This window comes from Platalea leucorodia (assembly GCF_965183815.1).
Source record: "Platalea leucorodia genome assembly, chromosome: 1".
Classification (NCBI taxonomy): domain Eukaryota; kingdom Metazoa; phylum Chordata; class Aves; order Pelecaniformes; family Threskiornithidae; genus Platalea; species Platalea leucorodia.
In genome coordinates, this window is record NC_138823.1 from 168,759,157 (window position 1) to 168,779,877 (window position 20,721).

Genomic DNA, 20,721 nt, shown 5'->3' on the forward strand with positions numbered 1-20,721 from the left:
GGTACCGCCGCCCCCCCGGGACCCCCCCGGCACCCCCCCGGCCCCCGTGGGCACCCCCGACCCCCGGGAGCCCCCCTGCCCCTCTGCATCGCCCCCCGCCCACAGCCGGCATCTGCCCCACGCCCCCCAGGACGGCCACCCCTGCGCAAACGTGGGATGCCTGTGGCTCCCCCAGGCCCCCGTGACACCCCCAGTCACCCCCAGCCCCTCCCCGTGACCCCCCAGCCCCTCTGTGACCTCCCCCCAAGAAAGCCCCCTAGCCCCCCTGTACCCCCCAACCCCTCCCAGGACGCCCTGTGGCCCCCCCAGCCTCCCCCAGTGACCCGCCCCAACCGCTCCCAGGACCCCCCAGCCCCCCTGTACCCCCCCTACCCCCTCCCAGGACCCCCAGCCCCCCGTGCCCCAGCCCCGCTGTGCCCCCCAGGGCTGTCCCACCTGCACAAGCGCCGGGTGTTCCCCTGCACGGTGCTTTCCGTGGAGAACCTGCAGAGCGAGGAGTCCAGGTGAGCCCCCCCGGGACCCCCCAGCCCCGGGAACCCCCCATCCCCAGCACCCCTGCCCCAGGACCCCCGGGACCCCCCGTGCCCCCGGACCCTGCACCCCTGGGCTCCCCACCCCCGGGATCCCACACCCCAGGAACCCCCCACCCCTGGGACACCCCTGCCCCAGGACCTCCAGGACCCCGGGACCCCCCACCCCTGGGCCCACCCTATCCCTGGGATCCCCCACCCCCGGGACCCCTGCGCCCTGGGAACCCCGCACCCCTGGGACCCCCCACCTCCGGGCCCATCCCATCCCCGGGGTCCCCCCACCCCCGGGACCCCCCCCACCCCCAGGAGCATCCACCCTCGGGACACCCCTGCCCCCAGGATCCCCCCGCCCCCGGGACCCCTGCCCCCCTGGGACACCCCCCCCCCCCAGGATCTCCCCACCCCCGGGATTCCCTCACACCCCCGGGACCCCCCACCCTCGGGACACCCCCGCCCCCAGGATCCCCTCACTCCGGGGCTCCCCCCATCCCCGGGACCCCGGCACCCCCAGGACCCCCCACCCCCGGACCCCCCATCCCCGGGACCCTCCGGGACACCCGCACCCCTGGGACCCCCCACCCCCGGGACCCCCGCATCCTCGGGACCCCCGCACCCCTGGGACCCCCCACCCCCGGCCCCCCCGCCCCGCCCCGCCCCGGGCCCCCGGCCCCCCGCTGACCCCCCCGCAGCCGGGCCACGCTGCTGGTGCGGCTGGGCTCGGCGGGGCAGGCGGAGCTGCGGTACCAGCCCGGGGACCACCTCGGCGTCTTCCCCGCCAACCGGCCCGAGCTGGTGCGGGGGCTGCTGGAGCGGGTGCGGGACCCCCCGCCCCCCGAGCAGCCCGTCCTGGTGGAGAGCCTGGAGGGGGACCCCGGCGGTAGGGACCAGCGGGAGGGGAGGGGAGGGGAGGGGAGGGGAGGGGAGGGGAGGGGAGGGAGGGGAGGGGAGGGGAGGGGAGGAGAGAGAGGGGGCAGGGGCAGGGGCAGGGGAGGGGAGGGGAGGGGAGGGGAGGGGCAGGGCAGGGGAGGGGAGGGGAGGGGCAGGGGGGCAGGGCAGGGGCGGAGAAAGAAGGAGAAGGGGCTGGAGAAGGGGCTGTGGCTGGGCAGGGGCTGGGGAAGGGGAATGGGAATGGGAAGGGGAAGGGGCTGGGGAAGGGGCAGGGCAATGGGAAGGGGCTGGGAGAGGGAAATGGGAAGAGGAAGGGAAGGGGCAGCAGCTGGGGAAGGGGGAAGGGGAAGGAGAAAGAAGAAGGGGCTGGGGAAGGGGCAGGGGAAGGGGCTGGGGAAGGGGAATGTGAAGGGGCTGGGGAAGGGGAAAGGGAAAGAGAAGGGGAAGGAGAGGGAGAAAGAAGGAGAAGGGGCAGGGGCTGGGGAAGGGGAATGGGAAGGGGCTGGAGCAGGGGCAGAGGCTGGGGAAGGAGAAGGGGCAAGGGAAGGGGAAGAGGAAGGGGCTGGGGAAGGGGAAGGGCAATGGGAAGGGGCTGGGGAAGGGAAATGGGAAGGGGAAGGGAAATGGGGAAGAGGAAGGGGAAGGGGCAGCAGCTGGGGAAGGGAAAGGGGCAGAGGCAGGGGAAGGGAGGGGGCTGGGGCATCCCCATCCCACCCCACCCCGCTCTCCCGCAGACGGGCCCTGGGTGCCGCAGAGCCGCCTGCCCCCCTGCACCCTGGCCCAGGCCCTCACCTTCTTCCTGGACGTGGCGACCCCCCCCGAGCCCCCAGTTCCCTGCAGCTCCTGGCCACGCTGGCGCGGGGAGCCGGCCGATCGCCAGCGCCTGCAGCAGCTCAGCCCAGGTGGGGGGCGCGGGGGAGAGGGGCTGCAGTGCTGGCAGTGGGCGCTGGGTCCCTGCCCGGCTGGGGTGCTGGGCAGCCCAGTCCCTGGCTTGGGGTGCCTGGAGAGGTGCTGGGTGCTGCTGTCCCTTGCCTGGCTGGGATACTGGGATACTGGGTCCCTCCATGGATAGGATACTGGGATACTGGGTCCTCCGTGGCTGGGATGCTGGGATACTGAGATGCTGGGCCCCTCCCTGGCTGGGATACTGGGATACTGGGATGCTGGGTTCCTCCATGGATAGGATACTGGGATGCTGGGTCTCTCCCTGGCTGGGATACTGGGATGCTGGAACCCTCCCTGACTGCGATACTGGGACCCTCCCTGGCTGGGATACTGGGATGCTAGAATCCTCCCTGGCTGGGACACTGGGATGATGGCCCCCTCCCTGGCTGGGATGCTGGCCCCCTCCCTGGCTGGGATACTGGGATACTGGGATGCTGGATCCCTCCATGGCTGGGATACTGGGATGCTAGGACCCTCCATGGCTGGGATGCTGGGATACTGGGATGCTGGATCCCTCCATGGCTGGGATACTGGGATGCTAGGACCCTCCATGGCTGGGATGCTGGGATACTGGGATGCTGGATCCCTCCATGGCTGGGATACTGGGATGCTAGGACCCTCCATGGCTGGGATGCTGGCATACTGCGATGCTGGGTCCCTCCATGGATAGAATACTGCAATGCTGGGTCTCTCCCTGGCTGGGATACTGGGATGCTGCAGCCCTCCCTGGCTGCAATACTGGGACCCTCCCTGGCTGGGATGCTGGGATACTGGGATGCTGGAACCCTCCCTGGCTGGGATACTGGGATGCTGGCCCTTTCCCTGGCTGGGATGCCAGGCCCCCGCCGGGCCGGGGTGCCAGGCGCAGTGGCCGTGACCCAGCTGGGTGCCTTGCAGGACGCCCGGCTGTACGAGGACTGGAAGTGGTTCCGGTGCCCCACGCTGCTGGAGGTGCTGGAGGAGTTCCCCTCGGTGGGGCTGCCGGCCTCCCTGCTGCTCACCCAGCTCCCGCTGCTCCAGCCGCGCTACTACTCCATCAGCTCCGCGCCCGGCCCCAGCCCCGGGGAGATCCACCTCACCGTGGCCGTCGTCACCTACCACAGCGAGAGTGAGCGGGGATGGGGACAGGGGCAGGGGATGGTGGGTGCCCGGGCGGGGGGCTGCTACCTTCTGCCCTGCCACCCCCACGGCAACGCCTGCTCCCAGCACCCCGTGTGGCGCAGCCCCAGGGCATCTCCAGGGCCCCCAGGGTCCCCAGGGCATCTTGAGGATCCCCAAACCATCTCGAGGGTCCCCAGGGCATCTCCAGGGTCCCCGAGGCATCTCCAGGTCCTCAGGGAATCTCCAGGGTCCCTAGAGCATCTCCCCAGTCCCTAGAGCATCTCCAGAGCCCCAGAGCGCCTCAAGGGTCCCCAGGGCTTCTCCTGGGTCCCCTGGGCATCTCCAGGGTCCCCAGGGCACTTCCAGGGTCCCTGGGCATCTCCAGAGCCCCAGGGGATCTCCAGGTTGCCCAGGGCATCTTGAGGGTCCCAAGGGCATCTCCCTGGTCCCCAGGGCACCTCCAGGGCCCCAGAGCATCTCGAGGGTCTCCAGGGCACCTCCAGGGTCCCCAAGGCACCTCCAGGGCCCCAGAGCATCTCCAGGGTCCCCAGAGCATCTCCAGGGCCCCAGAGCATCTCGAGGGTCCCCAGGGCTTCTCCTGGGTCCCCCAGGCATCTCCAGGGCACCTCCAGGGTCCCCAGGACACTTCCAGGGTCTCGAGGGTCCTCAGGGCTTCTCCTGGGTCCCCCAGGCATCTCCAGGGTCCCCAGGACACTTCCAGGGTCTCGAGGGTCCCCAGGGCCCCTCCAGGTCCCCGGAGCACCCCCCTGGTCCCCAGGGCCCCTCCAGGGTCCCTCCCAGCCCCACCACACAGTGCCCGGGTGCTGCCGTCGGATGTGGCGGCCACCCCCCAGCACCAGCCAGCCCCCGGCCCCCACGCGCCGTCCCGGGCCCCCCCCGTCCCCCGTGGCCCTGTCCCCCGGCCCTGCCCGGGGCTGGCCGTGTCCCCAGCGCCGCGGGGGGCTGCCTGCGGGGCGCTGCCTGCCGCCGCCTCTCCAGCCGCTCGTGTCCCGCAGACGGGCAGGGCCCCCTGCACTACGGCGTCTGCTCCACCTGGCTGGCGCGGCTGCAGCCCGGGGACACGGTGCCCGCCTTCATCCGGGGGTAAGGGAGTCCCTGCCTGCCCCCTGCCCGCCCCCTGCCCGAACCCCTGCCCGAACCCCCCAGCGTGTCCCAGTGCCCCGCTGCCCCCCGCCCACCGGACTACATCTCCCAGCATGCCTCAGTGCGACCCCAACTCCATTTCCCATGTGCCCCCCCCATGCCCAGGACTCCATTTCCCAGCATGCCCTGCTCCCCGTGCCCAGGACTACATCTCCCAGCATGCCTCAGTGCAGCCCCAACTCCATTTCCCAGGCGCCCCTCCCCGCCCAGGACTCCATTTCCCATCATGCCCTGGCCCCATGCCCAGGACTCCATATCCCGGCGTGCCCTGCGCCCCAGGACTCCATTTCCTATCATGCCCTGGCCCCCAGGACTCCATTTCCCAGCATGCTCTGCTCCCCGTGCCCAGGACTCCATTTCCCAGCACGCCCTGCGCCCCAGGACTCCATTTCCCGGCGTGCCCTGCGTCCCAGGACGCCATTTCCCATCATGCCCTGGCCCCCAGGACTCCATTTCCCGGCGTGCCCCGCTCCCGAGACCCCCTCTCCCCCCCTTCCCGTCGTGCCCCCCTCCCGGGACCCCCCCCCCCCTTCCCGTCGTGCCCCCCTCCCGGGACCCCCCCCCCCTTCCCGTCGTGCCCCCCTCCCGGGACCCCCCCCCCCTTCCCGTCGTGCCCCCCTCCCGGGACCCCCCCCCCCCTTCCCGTCGTGCCCCGCTCCCGGCCCCGCCCTGACGGCTGCCGCAGCGCCCCCGCCTTCCGGCTGCCGCCCGCCCCCGAGGCCCCCTGCGTCCTGGTGGGGCCCGGCACCGGCGTCGCGCCCTTCCGCAGCTTCTGGCAGCACCGGCTGCACCTCCTGCGGGCCGGAGGTGGGACGGGGGACGGGGGGGGACGGGGGGGGACGGGGGACATGGGGCATGGGGACGGGGGGGAAAGGGGGACACAGGGACAGGGGGCTGGGGACGGGGGGACATGGGGACAAGGGGGACATGGGGCTGGGGGCAGAGGGACACAGGGACGGGGGGACAGGGGGACACGGGGGTGCAGGGCTGGGGACAGAGGGACATGGGGACAAGAGGACATGGGGCTGGGGGCAGGGGGACATGGGGACACGGGGCTGGGGGCAGAGGGACATGGGGACAAGGGGACAGAGGGACAGGGGGACATGGGGCTGGCGACAGGGTGACATGGGGATGTGGGACCAGGGATAGGGGGACATGGGGATGTGGGGCTGGGGACGGGGGGACGTGGGGACACAGGGCTGCAGACGGGGACACGGGTGCAGGGCTGGGGACGTGGGGGCGTGGGGACACGGGGCTGGGGGCAGGCAGATGTGGGGACACGGGGACGGGGACAAGGGGATGTGGGACTGGGGACAGGGGGACACAGGGACATGGGGCGGGGGACAGGGGTGTAGGCCGGGGACACGGTGGCACGGGGCCGTGGGCCGTGGCAATGGAGGGGTCTCGGGCACAGGGCTGGGGCGGTGGGGACAGCGGGGGACGGAGGCCGGGGACGTGGGGACACAAGGGCAGGGCAGCACGGGGATGGGGGGACACGGGGGCGTGTGGCACGGGGGGACGTGGGGACACGGGGATGCGTGGCATGGGGACAGAGGGACATGGGGATGCGTGGCACGGGGACGGGGACACGGGGATGCGTGGCACGGGGACGGGGGGACATGGGGACACAGGGGCGCGTGGCACGGGGGCACAGGGATGGGGGGACGTGGGGACACGGGGATGCGTGGCACAGGGGGACAGGGACATGGGGACATGGGGATGCGTGGCACAGGCGTGCAGGGTCACGGGGATGTGTGGCACGGGGACAGGGGGATGTGGGGACACGGGGATGCGTGGCATGGGGGACGGGGACAGGGGGACACGGGGATGCGTGGCACGGGGACGGGGGGACGTGGGGACACGGAGATGCGTGGGACGGGGCCGGGGGGCCGTGGGACCGGGGCGCGCAGGGGGGCCGGGGCCGTGAGGACGTGGGTGCGCCCCGCAGGCGGCCCGCTGGGCAGCATGGTGCTGGTGTTCGGCTGCCGCTCCTCCGCGCTGGACCACATCTACCGGCAGGAGATGCAGGAGGCGCAGGAGCGGGGGGCCCTCAGCCAGGTCCTCACCGCCTTCTCCCGCGAGCCGGGGACCCCCAAGGTGCGGTGGGACCGGGACCGGGATGGGGGACAGGGGCGCGGTGGGGACAGCGTGGGGACAGAAAGGGCGGGGATGGGGATAAGGTGGGGGACGCAGGGACAGGGATGGAAGCAAGGGTGGGGTGGGGACGCGGACGGGGACAGAAACAAGGACGAGGACGGTGCAAAGGGGCGGGGTGGGGACGGGGCCACAGGCGCAGGTCGGGGCCGGGGCTGGCGCCGTGCGTCAGCAGCCGCCCCCGGCGCGGTGTCCCCAGACCTACGTGCAGGACGTGCTGCGGACGCAGCTGGCGGCGGAGGTGCACCGGGTGCTGTGCCAGAGCGCCGGGCACATGTACGTCTGCGGGGACGTGACGATGGCCACCGAGGTGCTGCAGACGGTGCAGCACATCCTGGTGCAGCAGGCCGGCATGACGCTGGGGCAGGCGGGGGACTTCATCAGCGAGCTGCGGGTAAGGGCCGGGGATGCGCGGCACGCCAGCACCGCCGCCGCGCCTGGCGCGCCGCCCTGACGCCCGCTCCCCCAGGACAAGAACCGTTACCACGAGGACATCTTCGGCCTCACCTTCCGCACGCAGGAGGTCGCCTTCCGCATCCGCAGCCAGTCCTTCTCCATGCAGGAGCGCCGGCAGCCGGGCCCGGCCCCCTGAGCGCGCCGGGGCAGGAGGGGCCCCCGCGGCCGCTCCCCCCGCCCCGCTGCAGGCAGCGCCGCCTCCCCAGTAAAGGTTTAGTTTTGATAACCCCGGCCCGATGCTTCGCCTCTGCCGGGGTGGCACCGCCGGCGCCGCGCGTGGCCGGGAGCGGTGGGGTGGGCACGGGCGGGGTTGCCCAGCCCTACCCTGGCCACGGCCGGGGCAGATGCGGGGCAGCTGGAAACGGCGGGCAGGCGGGTGCGTGCGATGGGGGGACGCGGCCACGGTCCCCGCGGCTCCAACCTGCGCGGCTGCAGGTGAGCAGCACCACACCGGCACCACCGCTGCCATCTGCCCCGGCATCACCCCCCCAAACCACCATGGCCTTGTCCATGGCATCGGCCCCCCACGGCGCGGCCCTCCCGCCCCCTGGGGCGCAGTCACCGCTGGGCACAGCCCCTCTGTAAACCTTTATTTCCCGCGGCGGCTCGGTGCGGCCGGTGCCTGCGGCAGGGCACCGTGGGGGGCAGAGGCCCGGGCAGGCGGCGGGAGCGGGGACGGCACCAGCCCCGGGAAGGGGCAGCCCGGGTGCCCCGTGCCTCCCCATGACTATAGCACCTGGCGGGGCTGGCTGCCCCCGGCAGCGCCCCCCGCCCCACGCCGCGGCAGGGCCGCCGGCAAGGCCACGCGCCCGAGCAGGGGGCCCATGCGGGCAGGGCCGGCCGGACCACCCTGCGCCCCGGGCAGCACGGTGGGCAGCGGCAAGCCCCCCCGCTGCGCCCGGTCCCAGCCAAGCGCCTCCTGGCAGCTCTCCCGGCACCGTGCCTGGCAGCGCCGGCAGCTCGGCACACCCAGGACCCTGCGGAGGAAAGGGGCCTGTCAGCAGGGACGCCGGCAGCAGGGACGCCGGCAGCAGGGACGCCGGCCGGCCACTGCTGGGCCCCAGCCCCGGTGGGGGTCCAGCCCCATCGCCCCGTCCCGCACCGGCTGCCCCGGCCCCGGTGGTCACCAACCCTCCCCGGGCTGGGGCTGCCTGGCCAGGCCGTGCCCTCACGCACCGGAGCTGAGGCCGGCTAGCCCGTCGTCTGCTCTTCCTCTTCTTCCTCCTCTTCCTCCTCCTCTTCCTCGGCCCAGCCGCCCAGCGGCATCTCCCGGTGCTGAGCCTGCGAGGCCCTGGCAGCCGAGCCTGGGGCGCGGGGGGGGTCAGAGCCGCCCTGGCCCCGCAGCTCCTGCCCAGGGTCCCGGCCCGCAGGACCCCACGGGAGACGGCACGTGTCCCCGGGACCCCCGGCGCGCTGCTCACCTGCGGTCACGGAGGGCGGCTTGGGTGCCCCCGCGGCCACCCACACCCCCACGGCCTGGGGCCCGGGGCCCTGCTGCTGCTGCTGGTGGAGCTGGAAGGGTGGGAGGGGCGGTCAGAGCCCCCCGTCATGGAGGTCAGACCCCCCCCATCACAGCAGAGCCCCCCGTCACGGTGGTCAGAGCCCCCCGTCATGGCAAGCTGCCTCACCGTGGGGCGGGGGGCTGCCAGCGCAGGACACCGCCCCTGCCCCTGGAGGGGTGGCAGAAGGGGGGACATGGCCGCGGTGACGCCGGTCGCGGTGCCTCGCCCCCAGCACCCGGTCTGGCAGCAGCCGTGGGGTCCCCGGCCAAACCCAGGGTGAGGGGGGTCAAACCCTGGAGCGGGGGCGAAGGGCCAGGACTGGGGACAAGGGGCTGGGGACCGGTGCCAGGGCCAGGCACGGCCTGTGGCGGGGTGTGGGCAGGGGGCAAGGGCAGAGCACCCGGAGAGCAGGGGTGCGGGCAGGGGTGCTGCGGGCAGGGGAGCCGGGGGACGCGCGGCCAGGGCGGGGGGACGCACCTCATGCAGGTAGATGGCGTGGAGGCTCATCTCGGCCGAGGCCACCTCGGAGAGCAGCGCCGAGCGGCTCAGGCTGCGCAGCCGCGACTCGCTCAGGAGCAGGCTGCGGGCAGAGCCGGTGAGCACCCCGCCGGCATGCGGGGCCCCACCATGACACCCGCTCCCCGCCACGACACCCCCTCCCCACGCCCCCTCCCTCCCTCCCCAGCCCCTGGCACCAGCTCGGGGGGTGCCGAGCCCCCGGGCCCCCCCAGCCCCCCGTCGGCAGGACCTCTCCTCGGCGAGCAGGCGGTCGCTGTGGCAGCCGGGGCTGTCGGCGGAGGGGCCGCGTGCCCGCCCGGGCAGGGGGGACGCCAGGGAGGCCAGGACGCTGGCGGCGGCGCTGGCGGTGCTGCAGGGCTGGGCGAAGCGCCGGTCCCGGGACACCAGCCCGCTGGCCGACAGGATGGGCCGGGCCAGGACGCTGGCCAGCAAGCTGTCCGGCTGCGGAGACACGCGTCAGGGCAGCCCCAGCCGGAGACCCCCGGACACCCCCTGCCCCGCCGCCCACCCGCTCACCGCCGCTGCCGAGTCCTCGGAGAGGAGAGAGGCGCCCAGCGGCCCTTCGGCCAGGATGCGCTGGGCGGGAGGCGCGGCGGCCGCGTCCTGCTGCACCTTCTCCTTCAGGTGGCTGAGGAAGAGCTCGCTGGGCGGCGGCGGCTGCCAGCGCGGGTTGGTGATGGCGAAGTGCATCAGCGACAGCTCCGTCTTCCCGTTCTCTGCTTGCTGGTACACGGAGGCCTCCGTCTGCCCGGCCGACAGCCACTGCAGGGCAAGGGGGTGAGCGAGGCTGCGCCCGGGACCCCCCACCCCGGGACCCCCCCACCCCGGGACACCCCCCGACCTGGGGATTGCCGTGGTTGCGGACGTCGAGCTGGGCGAAGGAGCAGATGTCGCCCACCCCCACCACCTCCACCGTGAAGTTGCGGAAGAAGTCGACGATGTCCAGGGCGCGGGCGGGCAGGGCGAAGATGAGGATGAGGGGGGTGAGGATGGGGCTCAGCAGCTCCTCCAGGATGAAGACCTGAGGGCAGCGGCGGGTGTCAGGGGGTGGGGGGGTCCCACCGCCCGCCCGCCCGGCCCTGCCCGCGCTCACCGCCTTGTACTGGAAGAGCTGCGCCATCTCGCTGCGTGTCTCCGAGCGGCTGGCGTTGCCCTGCCAGTGGTCGGGCATGTAGTGGACGTGGGCCAGGACACGCTGCAGCAGCTGCTCCGGGCACCACACCGTGTGCTCGTCGGGGATGAAGGACCTGCGGGCGGGGGGCAGGTGTCCCACCTCCTGCTGAGCGACCCCGCCGCCCGCCGCCGGCACGGCCTGGCCCGGCACGGCGCACCCACCTGGCCACGGTGACCACCAGCCCCAGCAGCGTGATGGCGGTGAGGATGTGCTGTACCGTCAGCACGTCCTCGTCGTAGACGGTCAGGACGATGAGCACGGCCAGGATGGAGCCAGCGAAGAAGCCGACGTTCTTGGCCAGCACGGTGAGCAGCGGGCTGGTGAAGGAGTTCATGTACTTGGTGGCCGGCTTGTAGCCGCGGCTCAGCCGCGCCTGCAGCTCGTGGTTGAGCTCGTTGAAGTGGCGCAGGTAGTGACGGCCGTAGAGGGACCAGCGGCGGGCGCCCAGGCTGCCCGGCTCCCGCTTGATCACCTCGGCGTAGCTGAAGAAGGCGTAGAGGAGCTGCCAGACCAGCACGCAGGGGCAGAGCAGCAGGTTGGCCAGCCCCAGCAGCACCATGGTGCGCGCCAGGCGCCGGGCCAGCTCCCGCCGGGCGCCCGCCCGCTTGCACTGCGGCCGCAGGCTCCACTTGTTCTGGAAGAGGGAGCCGGGGCCCCAGAAGAGGAGCAGCTCCAGGTTGTACTTGAGGCCCTGGGTGAGGAAGACGACGGGGCCCAGCAGCGGCAAGCAGAAGCGGACGGGCAGCAGCGACTTGTTGACCATGGCCACCGTGTAGTTCTTGAAGCGCAGGATGCGGTGGTAGATGTCCAGCTCCGTCAGCTCCCTCTTGTGCACGCACATCTGCTGCCGGCGCTGCAGCGAGATCAGCCGTGCCTGCACCTCCTGCCAGCTGTAGTTGCACAGCCCCTCCTGCACCAACGACACACCGATTTATGCCGGCACGGCACGGCACGGCACGGCCGGCCCCCACCCCGCCAGCCCCCTCCCCGCAGCCCCGCTCACCGAGGGGATGTTGAGGGCTTTGATGTAGAAGGTGCGGATCTCCCAGTAGCTGAGCAGGCTGCAGAGCACCTTCACCAGCCGGTACAGCCAGAAGACGGCCGCCATCACCAGCAGGAAGATGATCCAGCCGCTGGCCCGGATCCTGGCAGGGGACGCGTGTCAGGGCAGGACCCGGCGGCGCCGGGACCCCTGCGCGGCCGTGCCGGCGGCTCCCGGCCCCCTCCTCACCTCTGGGCGCACTGCGGGGCGGGCAGGATGGCATCAGGCAGCGTCACCTTGCTGCGGTCGGGGGCCGGCCCCCCGGCGTGGCTGTGGTTGAGCGGCCGGTTGGCGAAGAGGACGTCGTACTCCACGCAGCACAGCAGGAAGGTGGTGAAGGTGACGACGAACAGGAACTGCCTGGGGGCGGCGGGGGATCAGCATGGCCCCGCGGCCCCCCGGTGCGGCGCGGCGCGGCACAGCGTGGCACGACGCGGCACGGCGCGTGGGGGCGGCCCGCCGGCACTTACACCAGCTCGAAGAGGTCAGAGAGCATCATGCAGGCGAAGCCATTCTTCTGGTGGAAGTGGTAGATGTTGGGGACGCGTTAAGGAGCACGGGGACGCGTTAAGGAGCGTGTGCCCGCGGTGCCGGACCCCTCCGTCCCCCCTGGGCACCGGGGTCCCCCCACCCCCCCGCCACGGTGCCGGCCGCGGGCAGGGCTGGGCCGTGGCCAGGCAGGGGCCCTGCAAGGATATCTTGGTGAAGAAATTATCCAGGTTCTTGATGTGGTGCCAGGAGTCTGGCAAGGAGAGAAAAACAGCGGGGGCTGAGCCGGGGCCGGGGCCCAGCCCCCCATGGCCCCCGTCCATGGGGCGTCCCCGCCCAGGACCCACCGGCCCCCCACCCGTGACCAGCTGAGGGCCATGGGGTGGCCGCTGCCCCCACGGTGCCGGCGGCAGGGCTGGGCCTGCCCCCCCGGGCGGGCTGCCCTCCCTCCCTCCTCTCGAGCCCCCAGCCCGCGCCCCACGGCGGCCACGACCCCCAGGCCGCCCGCGGTGACCCCCCACCCCCAGGGCAGCCCCCAGCCGGGTGCCGACCCCCGCTACCTTGCAGCCCCTCGGTGACGTGCACCAGCAGCTCCTCCTCGCCCGGGGGTGAGTCCTCCTCGAAGTCCTCCAGGCGCCGGTACTCTGCCTGCGCCGCCATCGCCCACCACGCCGCCTGCCAGGGACGCCCGTCGGCACCCGCCGCCGCCGCCCAGGGGCCCCCGCCTGGCACCGACCCCGGCAGCAGGGGTGCCCGGGGGGACGGAGCCCCCCCCCAGCCCCATGGGCCGTGGGGCAGCCAGAGCCCAGCCGCGGGGCACGGGGACGCTGTGCCGAGCCGTGCCGAGCCGGGCTGAGCTGTCTGCCCCGCGGCCGGGAGCCGGAAATGCCGGCGAGGTCACGCAGTGCCGCCCGCGTGCCCCGAATTCGGGCGGCCTGAGCTGGCCTCCCGCACCGCGGCCACAGCCACGGCCCCGGGCAGGGCCACGCTGCGCAGGCCGCCCAGCCCGTCCCACCGGCTGGATCACCGCCAGCGCCTGGCCGTGGCCCCCCCGCGGGACCCGAGCTCCCCAGGGAGAGACCCCTGCCCGGCCCGGCAGAGACCACCGCGTCGCCCCGCGTCCGCCCCTCCGGCCATGCTGCGCTGCCCCCCACGCCCATCCCCATGGAGCCCCCTCCCCACGGACCCCCCCCAGATCCCCATCCCCAAGGATGCCCACCTCATGGAGTCCCCTCCCCATGGAGCCCCCACCCCACGGACCCCCGTCCCCACAGACCCCCGTCCCCATGGACCCCCATCCCCACGGAGCCCCATTGCCATGGAGCCCCCTCCCCATGGACCCCCATCCCCACAGACCCCCACCCCATGGACCCCCACCCCACGGAGCCATGGAGCAGCGAGGAGCCCAGAGCCAGGACAGCAGCCGGGGCGTGGGACCGAGATCACGGCCAGCTCCCAAGCCCCGGTGGCCTCTTAATGCCCTGGGGACCCCCAGCCCCGCGGGAGGTCCTACCCTTTTGGGCAGGGCAGGAGGGACCCCAAACCCTTGGCACAGGAGCCCCAATTCCCTTGGGGCAGGTCGGGACCCCCAGCCCCTTGGGGCAGGATGGGATCCCACCCCCCCTGGGGAAGGGCAGCACCCCCGGCCCCTGGGGAAGGAGGGGACCCCTGGGCCCTTGGGGCAGGATGGGACCCTCAGCCCCTTGGGGAAGCATGGAGACCCCCACTGCCCTGGGGCAGGATGGGACCCCCAGCCCCTTGGGGCAAGATGGGGCCCTCAGCCCCTTGGGGAAGGACAGGACCCCCTCCCCTGGGCACAGGATGGGACCCCCACCCCCTGGGGCAGGGCAGGACCCCCCCGTCCGGCCCCCACCGCCCTCCCCTTACCGCTGCCGGTCGGTGCTCCCACAGCCCCGCACACCACCACCGTCCCCTCCCGTGGCCAGTGCCACTGCCCGGCTGGGCCGGTGGCCGCAGGTGATGCCGTCCGGCCCCACCCCGCCGCGGCACTGCCGGGGCCTGACTCACGGGCACCGGGGCCGGTGCGGCGAGGCCGCGGGCACGAGGGAGCCCCAGGCCCCGGGGCGGTGATTCAGCAGGAGGGACGCGGCCGCGGCCGGCAGAGACCTGGCCACCGCCGGACGCACTGTCCCTGCGCTGACCCCCGGCCTTGTGCAACTCCCCGTTGGGGACAGAGCCACCGTGTCCCCCGGGATCGGGTGTCCCCAGCCATCACCCGCTGGTGACGCCGGCGCGGCCCTTCCCCCACGTGCCCCGCACCGGGCGGCCAAAAATACCCGCGGGGCCGGGGAGCCCAAAAATAGCCCCGGTGGCGTAAACAGCCCGGGGGCGAGGGCCAGCAAGGGGACCCCGGTGCTGGGGCAGGGCAGCCCAGGACCACCATGATCCCCGGGGGACACCGGCACCCATGGGGACAAGACCGGCCACCCAGGGACCCGTGTCCCGGCAAGGGCCCCGGTGCCCCCTGGGAGGGCACGCAGCGTCCCCGCGGTGGCACGTGTGTCCCCACAGGGACCCCAGCCACCCCGCAGGGACACGGGCGCCTCGGTGGGGACGCGGTCAGCGTGACGGCCCCACGGTGACGCACACCCCGAGGTGACACGTACCCCAACAGACCCGCGGTGACACACGCCCCGCAGAGACACAGCCGCCCCGCGGGGACGCTCCCGTGGGGACAGCCCCACGGACGGACAGACACCGGCACCTCGACGGCCCCGCGGGGTCTCCTGGCCCCCCCGGGCCCACGCGCACCCCGCGGGGATGCGGGCGCCCCGACGACGCCGTGGGGTCCGAAGGAGCGGGGCGACCCCGCACCGGGGCCCGGGGCACCGTGACCACTCGGGGCCGCGCTGGGGCGGCCGCTCCCGCCCCCCTTCCCCGGTGCCCCCCGCCGCCCCCGTCCCCGGTGCTCGGTGCCCCCGTCCCCGGCGCCCCCCGCCCCCCGCCCCGGCTCACCTCCTGGCTCGGCGCCGGCGCGGTCCCCGCGGGCCGGGGGTCCCCGGGGCCGGGCTCTCACCTGGCCCCGCACCGGCACCGGGAGCGGGACCGCGTCCCGCCGCCGGCCATGGCCGCACCGGCAGCGGCACCGGCAGCGGGGGGGTCCCCGCCGTGGGGGGCGGTGTCCGAGCGCGGGTAAGGCGGGACCGGTGCGGGGTGCCGGCGCGGGGCCCCGGCCGCGGTGCGGGTCCGGCGGGGTGACCCGGTGCAGGGCCCGCGTTCCCGGAGCGGGGCCCGGGGAGCAGCGAGGGCCCGGGCTGCCGGAGGAGGCTGCGGGGAGGGCCGGGGGCGGGGGCCCGCGGCGCGGGGCCCGGGTGCGGGGCCGGTGCGGGTCGGGGCCGGCGCAGGGCCCGGGCCGCGGTGCCGGGGCTCCGCCCGCCGCCCCGGTGCCGCCCCCGCCCGCCCCGGTGCCGCCCCGCGGGGCGGCCGGTCCCGGCGCCGCCATGCTGCTGCTGCTGCGGGCGCTGGGCGCCCGGGCCGCGCTCCGCTCGCTCCCCGCCGCGCTGCGGCCGCCCCCCGCCCCGGGGCGCAGGTACCGGGGGGCCCGGGCCGGGGGGGGAACGGGGTCTCCGGGGGGGGGGGGGGCCGGCTCCCGGGTCCCTTGGGGTGGGGGGAGCCCGGACTCTTCGGACCCCGGGGACGGGGGGAGCCCGGGGTGCGGGGTCCCGGGGGGGTGCGGTGGGCTCCTGGGCGCCTGGGTCCCTTGGGGGGCTGGGGTGCGGTGGGGGGAGCCCGGGGTGCGGGGTCCCGGGGGCGGGAGCCCGGACTCTGGGGTCCCCGGGGGTCGTGGGTGCAGGGGGTGGTGCCGGGGGTTGGGGGCTCCCGGAGGGTGCAGGGGTACGTGGGCACCTGGGGGCAGCGGGGCCGGGGTGGGGGCAGTGGGATCCCAAACGCTGCTATGGGGGGAGCGGGGGAGAGCGGAGGGGTCTGGGCGCTGGTGCTCAGCCGGGGGGAGCCCGGGCGCGGGGACACCCGGAGGGGGACGGGGGTGTCCCCTGCCCCGGGACGGCCCAGGGCGGCATGGGGACGCTGGCCGTGCCGGGGGGGACGGCCCTCGCTGGGTCCCGCCGCGTCCCCAGGGCTGGCCCCGGGCTCAGGCGCCCCGCGCTCACCGGTCTCCCCAGTTTCAGGTATGGGGGGGGGCGCCTGGGGCTCGCCGGCCCCCCTCGCCTGCCCCCCGGCCCCGCACCACCAGCCCGGCGCTGCCTGCTCCTGGCCGGCTCGGCCACAGCCTGCGTGGCGCTCGGCTTGCTGGGCACGGCGGTGCACTGCCAGGAGGCCGCCGTCCCCGCCGTCCCCGCCGTCCCCGAGCCCGCGCAGCCCCCGCCAGAGCCCACGTTCGACTGGCCGGTGTTCTGGACCTTCCTGCGTCCCCAGCTCCTGGCCCTCTCGGCGGCCGTGGTGGTGAGCAGGGGCGGGTGGGCGGCCGTGGTCCCCCTCATCCCCGCCGTCTCCATGTCACGGCGCTGACGCCGGCCGTCCCCGCAGCTTGCGCTGGGCGCAGCCCTGCTCAACGTCCACATCCCGGTGCTGCTGGGGCAGCTGGTGAACGTGGTGGCCCGCTGCGCCCGCGGCCACATCACCGGCTACCTGCAGGAGGTCCGGCGCCCGGCCCTGCGCCTGCTCGCCGTCTACTGCCTGCAGGTGGGTGCCGGCACCCCGAGCCGGGCGCGGGGTCCCGGGGGGCTGCCCCCGCCCCGCGCCCCTCCTGAGCCCCTCTCCTCCGCAGGGGCTGCTGACTTTCGGGTACATCGCGCTGCTGGCGCGGGTCGGGGAGCAGGTGGCGGGCAGCATGCGCAAGGCGCTCTTCGTCTCCCTGCTCCGGTATAACACCCCGTGGGGCGGCGGGGGGTGTGGGGACGGGGCGTGGGGGGCGTGGGGACAGGCACGGGGGTCCCCCAGCCCACCGCCGCTCCCCTGGCAGGCAGGACGTGGCGTTCTTCGACGCCAACCGGACGGGGCAGCTGGTGAACCGGCTGACGGCCGACATCCAGGAGTTCAAGTCCTCCTTCAAGCTGGCCATCTCCCAGGTGAGGCCCGCGGCCGGCGGCACCGGGCCCCCTCGGCCCCCCGCAGCCCCCGTGCCCACCCCTGCCCGCCCCCCCCAGGGCCTGCGCAGCGGCACCCAGACGGCGGGCTGCTTCGTCTCGCTCTACCTGCTCTCGCCCAAGCTGACCGGCCTCCTGCTCGTGGCGCTGCCCGCGCTGGTGGGCGCCGGGGCCCTCATCGGCGCCGTCCTCCGCAGCCTCTCCCGCCGGGCGCAGGAGCAGGTAACCCCGCTCCCCCCCCCCCCAGCCCTGCCGCCCCCCAAGGGACCCCGCCGTCCCCCCGGGGCCAGAGCAGGGGCTGTCCCACGCCGGCCCCCCTCTCCGTCCCTCTCCCCACAGGTGGCCAAGGCCACCGGGGTGGCAGACGAGGTGCTGGGAAATGTCCGGACGGTGCGCGCCTTCGCCATGGAGGACCAGCAGGCGGGGTAAGGGGGCGGCGGGGGCTCTCGCCCCGCGGGGGCGGCGGGGGGCCGGGGGGGTCAGCCCCGTCCCTGCCCGCAGGCTGTACTGCGCCGAGGTGGACCGCGCCGGCTGGCTGAACGAGCGGCTGGGGCTGGGCATCGCCGCCTTCCAGGGGCTCTCCAACGTGGCACTTAACGGTGAGTGGGTGCCGTGGGGCAGGACCCGGCGGTGCCGTGGGGCAGGACCCTGCCGTGCCGGGGTGCCCCGGGTCCCACCTCCGCCCCGCGCCCCACAGGCATCGTCCTGGGGACCATCTTCGTGGGCGGCTCTCTGATGGCCGGGGACGAGCTCTCGCCGGGCGACCTCATGTCCTTCCTGGTGGCCTCGCAGACGGTGCAAAGGTCAGGGCAGGGCCCGGCGCGGCGCCTCCCCCGGCACCCCCGGCACCCCCGGCGTGCCGCAGCCCTCCTGGGGCACAGCCCTGAGCTCGGCCTCTCCCCTTGTGCGCTGGCAGGTCCATGGCCAACATCTCCATCCTGCTCGGGCAGGTAGGTGGGGCGGGGGCTCCCGCCAGCCCCCCGGGGCTGGGGGGCAGGGGCTGGGAGCCAGGGGGTGCTCCCGCCGCCGTCCCCGCAGGTGGTGCGAGGCCTGAGCGCCGGCGCCCGCGTCTTTGAGTTGCTGACGCTGGAGCCCAGCGTGGCGCTGAAGGGGGGGAGCTCCATCCCCAGCCACTCCCTGCTCGGCCGCATCTGCTTCGACCGCGTCTCCTTCAGGTGAGCCGCCCCAGCCCCCCGATCCGGCCCCCCGATCCGGCCCCCCGATCCGGCCCCCCACCCAGCCCCCCCGAGCCGCCCTGTGGGCTGGGGGCCGGCACTGTGCTCCCGCAGCCCCTTGCTCCTCTCCCCGCAGCTACCCCACTCGCCCCGGCTACCTGGTCCTGCGGGACTTCAGCCTCACCCTGCCCCCCTGCAAGACGGTGGCCATCGTGGGACCCTCCGGAGGAGGTACCGGCCCCGCCGCTGGCCCCCAACCCTCCCCGCGCCCCCAGGGCAGGGGACCCCCTGGCCAGCGTGTCCCAGCCGGGGCGGCAGGAGCCAGCCCAGCCTCTCCGGGGATGCCAGCTCAGCCCTTCGCCGGTCCCTGGGCCCATCCTCCTGCACCCCAGTTCTCTGCCCAGTGAGCCCAGTGGGCGCCAGGCACTGGGAACCGGCTTCTGCACCTCCCGCAGCTCTCTGCGAGGCCGGGGCTCGCAGCCGGAGCTGGGGGGCACGGGGCTGTGCGGCCGGGCGGTGCCGCGGGGCTGAGGGCTCCCCTCCGCAGGGAAGTCGACGGTGGCGGCGCTGCTGGAGCGGTTCTACGAGCCCACGCAGGGCACCATCACCCTGGACGGCCACGACATCTCCTCCCTGGACCCCTCTTGGCTGCGAGGGCAGGTCATCGGCTTCATCAGCCAGGTGCGGGGCTGCCGTGGGGCGGGGGGCTGCCGTGGGGCGCTTCCCCCAGGCGCGGGAGGGGAACCCTCTGGGCCCACGCTGTCCCCAGGGGAGGGAGGGAGGTGGCCCCGTCCGGGGCTCGGTGCTGAGGGGCCGGACTCTGCCCCAGGAGCCGGTGCTCTTCGGAACAACCATCATGGAGAACATCCGCTTCGGGAAGCCGGGAGCCTCTGACGCGGAGGTGTACGCCGCGGCCCAGCTCGCCAATGCCGACGGCTTCATCCGCAGCTTCCCCGAGGGCTACGACACCGTTGTGGGTATGTGCCGGGCTGCGCACCACGAGGTGGGGCACGGCGGGGGGCTGGGGCTGCGGCGGCGCGGGGCATGGTGGGAGCGGGAAGCAGGCGGGTGCCCCTGAACCGGCCCAGCCGCCCCACAGGACAGACGGACGAGCATGAGACCCCGGCCAAGGCGGCCCAAGTCCCCTCGGGGACAGTGGCTGCCGGTCACCACTGGCGTGAGGCTGTGCCGGGAGGGAGCGGTGGCTGTGCCGGGCTCCCCGGGGTTCGGTGCTGGTGTTCCCGGGGGGCCCCTGGTACTGGTGCGGGAACGCGGCTGCGCCCCTCCGCTCCCGTCCTCGGGGAGGGGGCTCTCCCCATCCGGGGCTCTCCCCGGGCTGGGGCGGCACCGGCACCCCTGCGGTCGTCCCCGTCAGGCGAGCGCGGCACGGCGCTCTCGGGGGGTCAGAAGCAGCGCATCGCCATCGCCCGGGCCCTGCTGAAGGACCCCGCCATCCTGATCCTGGATGAGGCCACGAGCGCGCTGGACGCCCAGTCGGAGAAGGTGGTGCAGGAGGCGCTGGACCGCGCCGTCTCGGGCCGCACGGTGCTGGTCATCGCCCACCGCCTCAGCACCATCCGGGGGGCCGACCTCGTCGTGGTGCTGGCGCAGGGCCGGGTGGCCGAGGTGAGCGGCGCTGGGGGGGGGCGGGCAGGAGCGGGCAGGGGGTGGGCAGGAGCGGGCAGGGGGTGGGCGGGGAGCGGACGGGGGGCGGGCGGGGGGTGGGCAGGAGCGGGCACGGGGTGGGCAGGAGCGGGCAGGAGCGGGCACGGGGTGGGCAGGAGCGGGTGGGGGGCGGGCGGGCAGGAGCGGGCAGGGGGCAGGCAGGGAGCGGGCGGGGGGCGGGCAGGAGCGGGCGGGGGGCGGGCAGGGGGCGGGCAGGGAGCGGGCGGGGGGCGGGCAGGAGCGGGCAGGGGGCGGGCAGGGAGCGGGCGGGGGGCGGGCAGGGGGTGGGCAGGAGCGGGCAGGGGCTGGGCAGGGGGCGGGCAGGGGGCGGGCAGGAGCGGGCAGGCCGAGGGGTGACGCCGTCCCCGCCGCCCCGCAGGCAGGGACCCACGAGGAGCTGGTGCGGCGGGGGGGTCTCTACGCCGAGCTCATCCGCCGGCAGAGCAAGGACCGATCCTGAGCGTGGGGCGGGCCGGGGGCGCAGCCCCGCTCCCGGGGCCCCCCTGCCGCTCCCCAATAAACCAGGCTGCGGGGGCTCTGCTGCGTGGTGCGGTGCTGGGGGGCCCGGACTGGGCAGCGGGGGGGGGGCGGGGCCCGTGACGTTTGGTTTGGGGGCGGGGCCAGCCGCATCAGCCCCGCCCCTCCCTGCCTGCCCGTGCCCGGGCAGCTGCCTGCAGGCCGGCCCGGGTGGCTTTGGCTCTGCAGCCCGCGGGGGTGGCGGTGTCCTGCGTGGACGGGGGGGTGGGGGGCTCCTGTGTCCCCCCCGGGGGGTGGGGGGCTCCTGTGTCACCGCCCGGGGCGGGGTCCCCTGGGCCGCCCGGGGCAGGGGAGCGGGTGGCTCCCAGGGGCCA

At 75.1% G+C, this 20,721-nt stretch overlaps 3 protein-coding genes across 3 annotated transcripts in view; 2 read left to right on the forward strand and 1 right to left on the reverse strand.

Moving 5' to 3' along the window:
- The window catches only part of NOS3 (nitric oxide synthase 3), a 14,094-nt gene extending 6,637 nt beyond the window's left edge, over window positions 1–7,457 (forward strand). Inside the window, 12 exon segments of the mRNA XM_082303778.1 lie at window positions 310–503; window positions 1,220–1,407; window positions 2,153–2,238; window positions 2,241–2,279; window positions 2,281–2,316; window positions 2,318–2,320; window positions 3,261–3,471; window positions 4,481–4,568; window positions 5,314–5,435; window positions 6,577–6,725; window positions 6,982–7,176; window positions 7,252–7,457. Coding sequence (XP_082159904.1) covers window positions 310–503; window positions 1,220–1,407; window positions 2,153–2,238; window positions 2,241–2,279; window positions 2,281–2,316; window positions 2,318–2,320; window positions 3,261–3,471; window positions 4,481–4,568; window positions 5,314–5,435; window positions 6,577–6,725; window positions 6,982–7,176; window positions 7,252–7,374 — 1,434 coding nt within the window. The 3' untranslated portion in view covers window positions 7,375–7,457.
- Window positions 7,458–7,813: 356 nt separating this feature from the next.
- ATG9B (autophagy related 9B) lies at window positions 7,814–15,311 on the reverse strand. The gene is made up of 15 exons (XM_082310925.1): window positions 14,941–15,311; window positions 12,525–12,639; window positions 12,172–12,217; window positions 11,946–12,008; window positions 11,665–11,835; window positions 11,437–11,578; window positions 10,595–11,343; window positions 10,353–10,506; window positions 10,101–10,280; window positions 9,776–10,021; window positions 9,489–9,700; window positions 9,218–9,320; window positions 8,660–8,750; window positions 8,415–8,542; window positions 7,814–8,215 (listed from the first exon to the last, which is right to left on the reverse strand). The coding sequence occupies exons 2-14, from the start codon at window positions 12,622–12,624 to the stop codon at window positions 8,430–8,432; spliced, it is 2,370 nt and encodes a 789-aa protein (XP_082167051.1). The 5' UTR covers window positions 12,625–12,639; window positions 14,941–15,311; the 3' UTR covers window positions 7,814–8,215; window positions 8,415–8,429.
- A 651-nt stretch (window positions 15,312–15,962) lies between these two features.
- On the forward strand, window positions 15,963–20,400 carry ABCB8 (ATP binding cassette subfamily B member 8). Its single transcript, XM_082311099.1, has 15 exons — window positions 15,963–16,386; window positions 16,471–16,626; window positions 16,712–16,806; window positions 16,907–17,012; window positions 17,091–17,252; window positions 17,370–17,455; window positions 17,532–17,629; window positions 17,728–17,833; window positions 17,947–17,980; window positions 18,069–18,205; window positions 18,342–18,436; window positions 18,753–18,886; window positions 19,035–19,182; window positions 19,581–19,831; window positions 20,250–20,400. The coding sequence occupies exons 1-15, from the start codon at window positions 16,003–16,005 to the stop codon at window positions 20,328–20,330; spliced, it is 2,073 nt and encodes a 690-aa protein (XP_082167225.1). The 5' UTR covers window positions 15,963–16,002; the 3' UTR covers window positions 20,331–20,400.
- Window positions 20,401–20,721: the final 321 nt, after the last annotated feature.

Excerpts from the sequence above, each read along its gene's own strand:
- ATG9B (XM_082310925.1), bottom strand. The coding sequence starts at position 12,624 with ATGGCGGCGCAGGCAGAGTACCGGCGCCTGGAGGACTTCGAGGAGGAC. Across the intron at positions 10,281-10,352 it reads AGCTCTTCCAGTACAAGGCG|GTCTTCATCCTGGAGGAGCT; the intron begins GTGAGCGCGGGC and ends CGCTGCCCTCAG. Across the intron at positions 8,543-8,659 it reads GCCGCCCTCCGTGACCGCAG|GCTCGGCTGCCAGGGCCTCG; the intron begins GTGAGCAGCGCG and ends CCCGCGCCCCAG.
- ABCB8 (XM_082311099.1), top strand. The coding sequence starts at position 16,003 with ATGGGGACGCTGGCCGTGCCGGGGGGGACGGCCCTCGCTGGGTCCCGC. Across the intron at positions 16,627-16,711 it reads TCGCCGTCTACTGCCTGCAG|GGGCTGCTGACTTTCGGGTA; the intron begins GTGGGTGCCGGC and ends TCTCCTCCGCAG. Across the intron at positions 17,253-17,369 it reads CCCGCCGGGCGCAGGAGCAG|GTGGCCAAGGCCACCGGGGT; the intron begins GTAACCCCGCTC and ends CTCTCCCCACAG.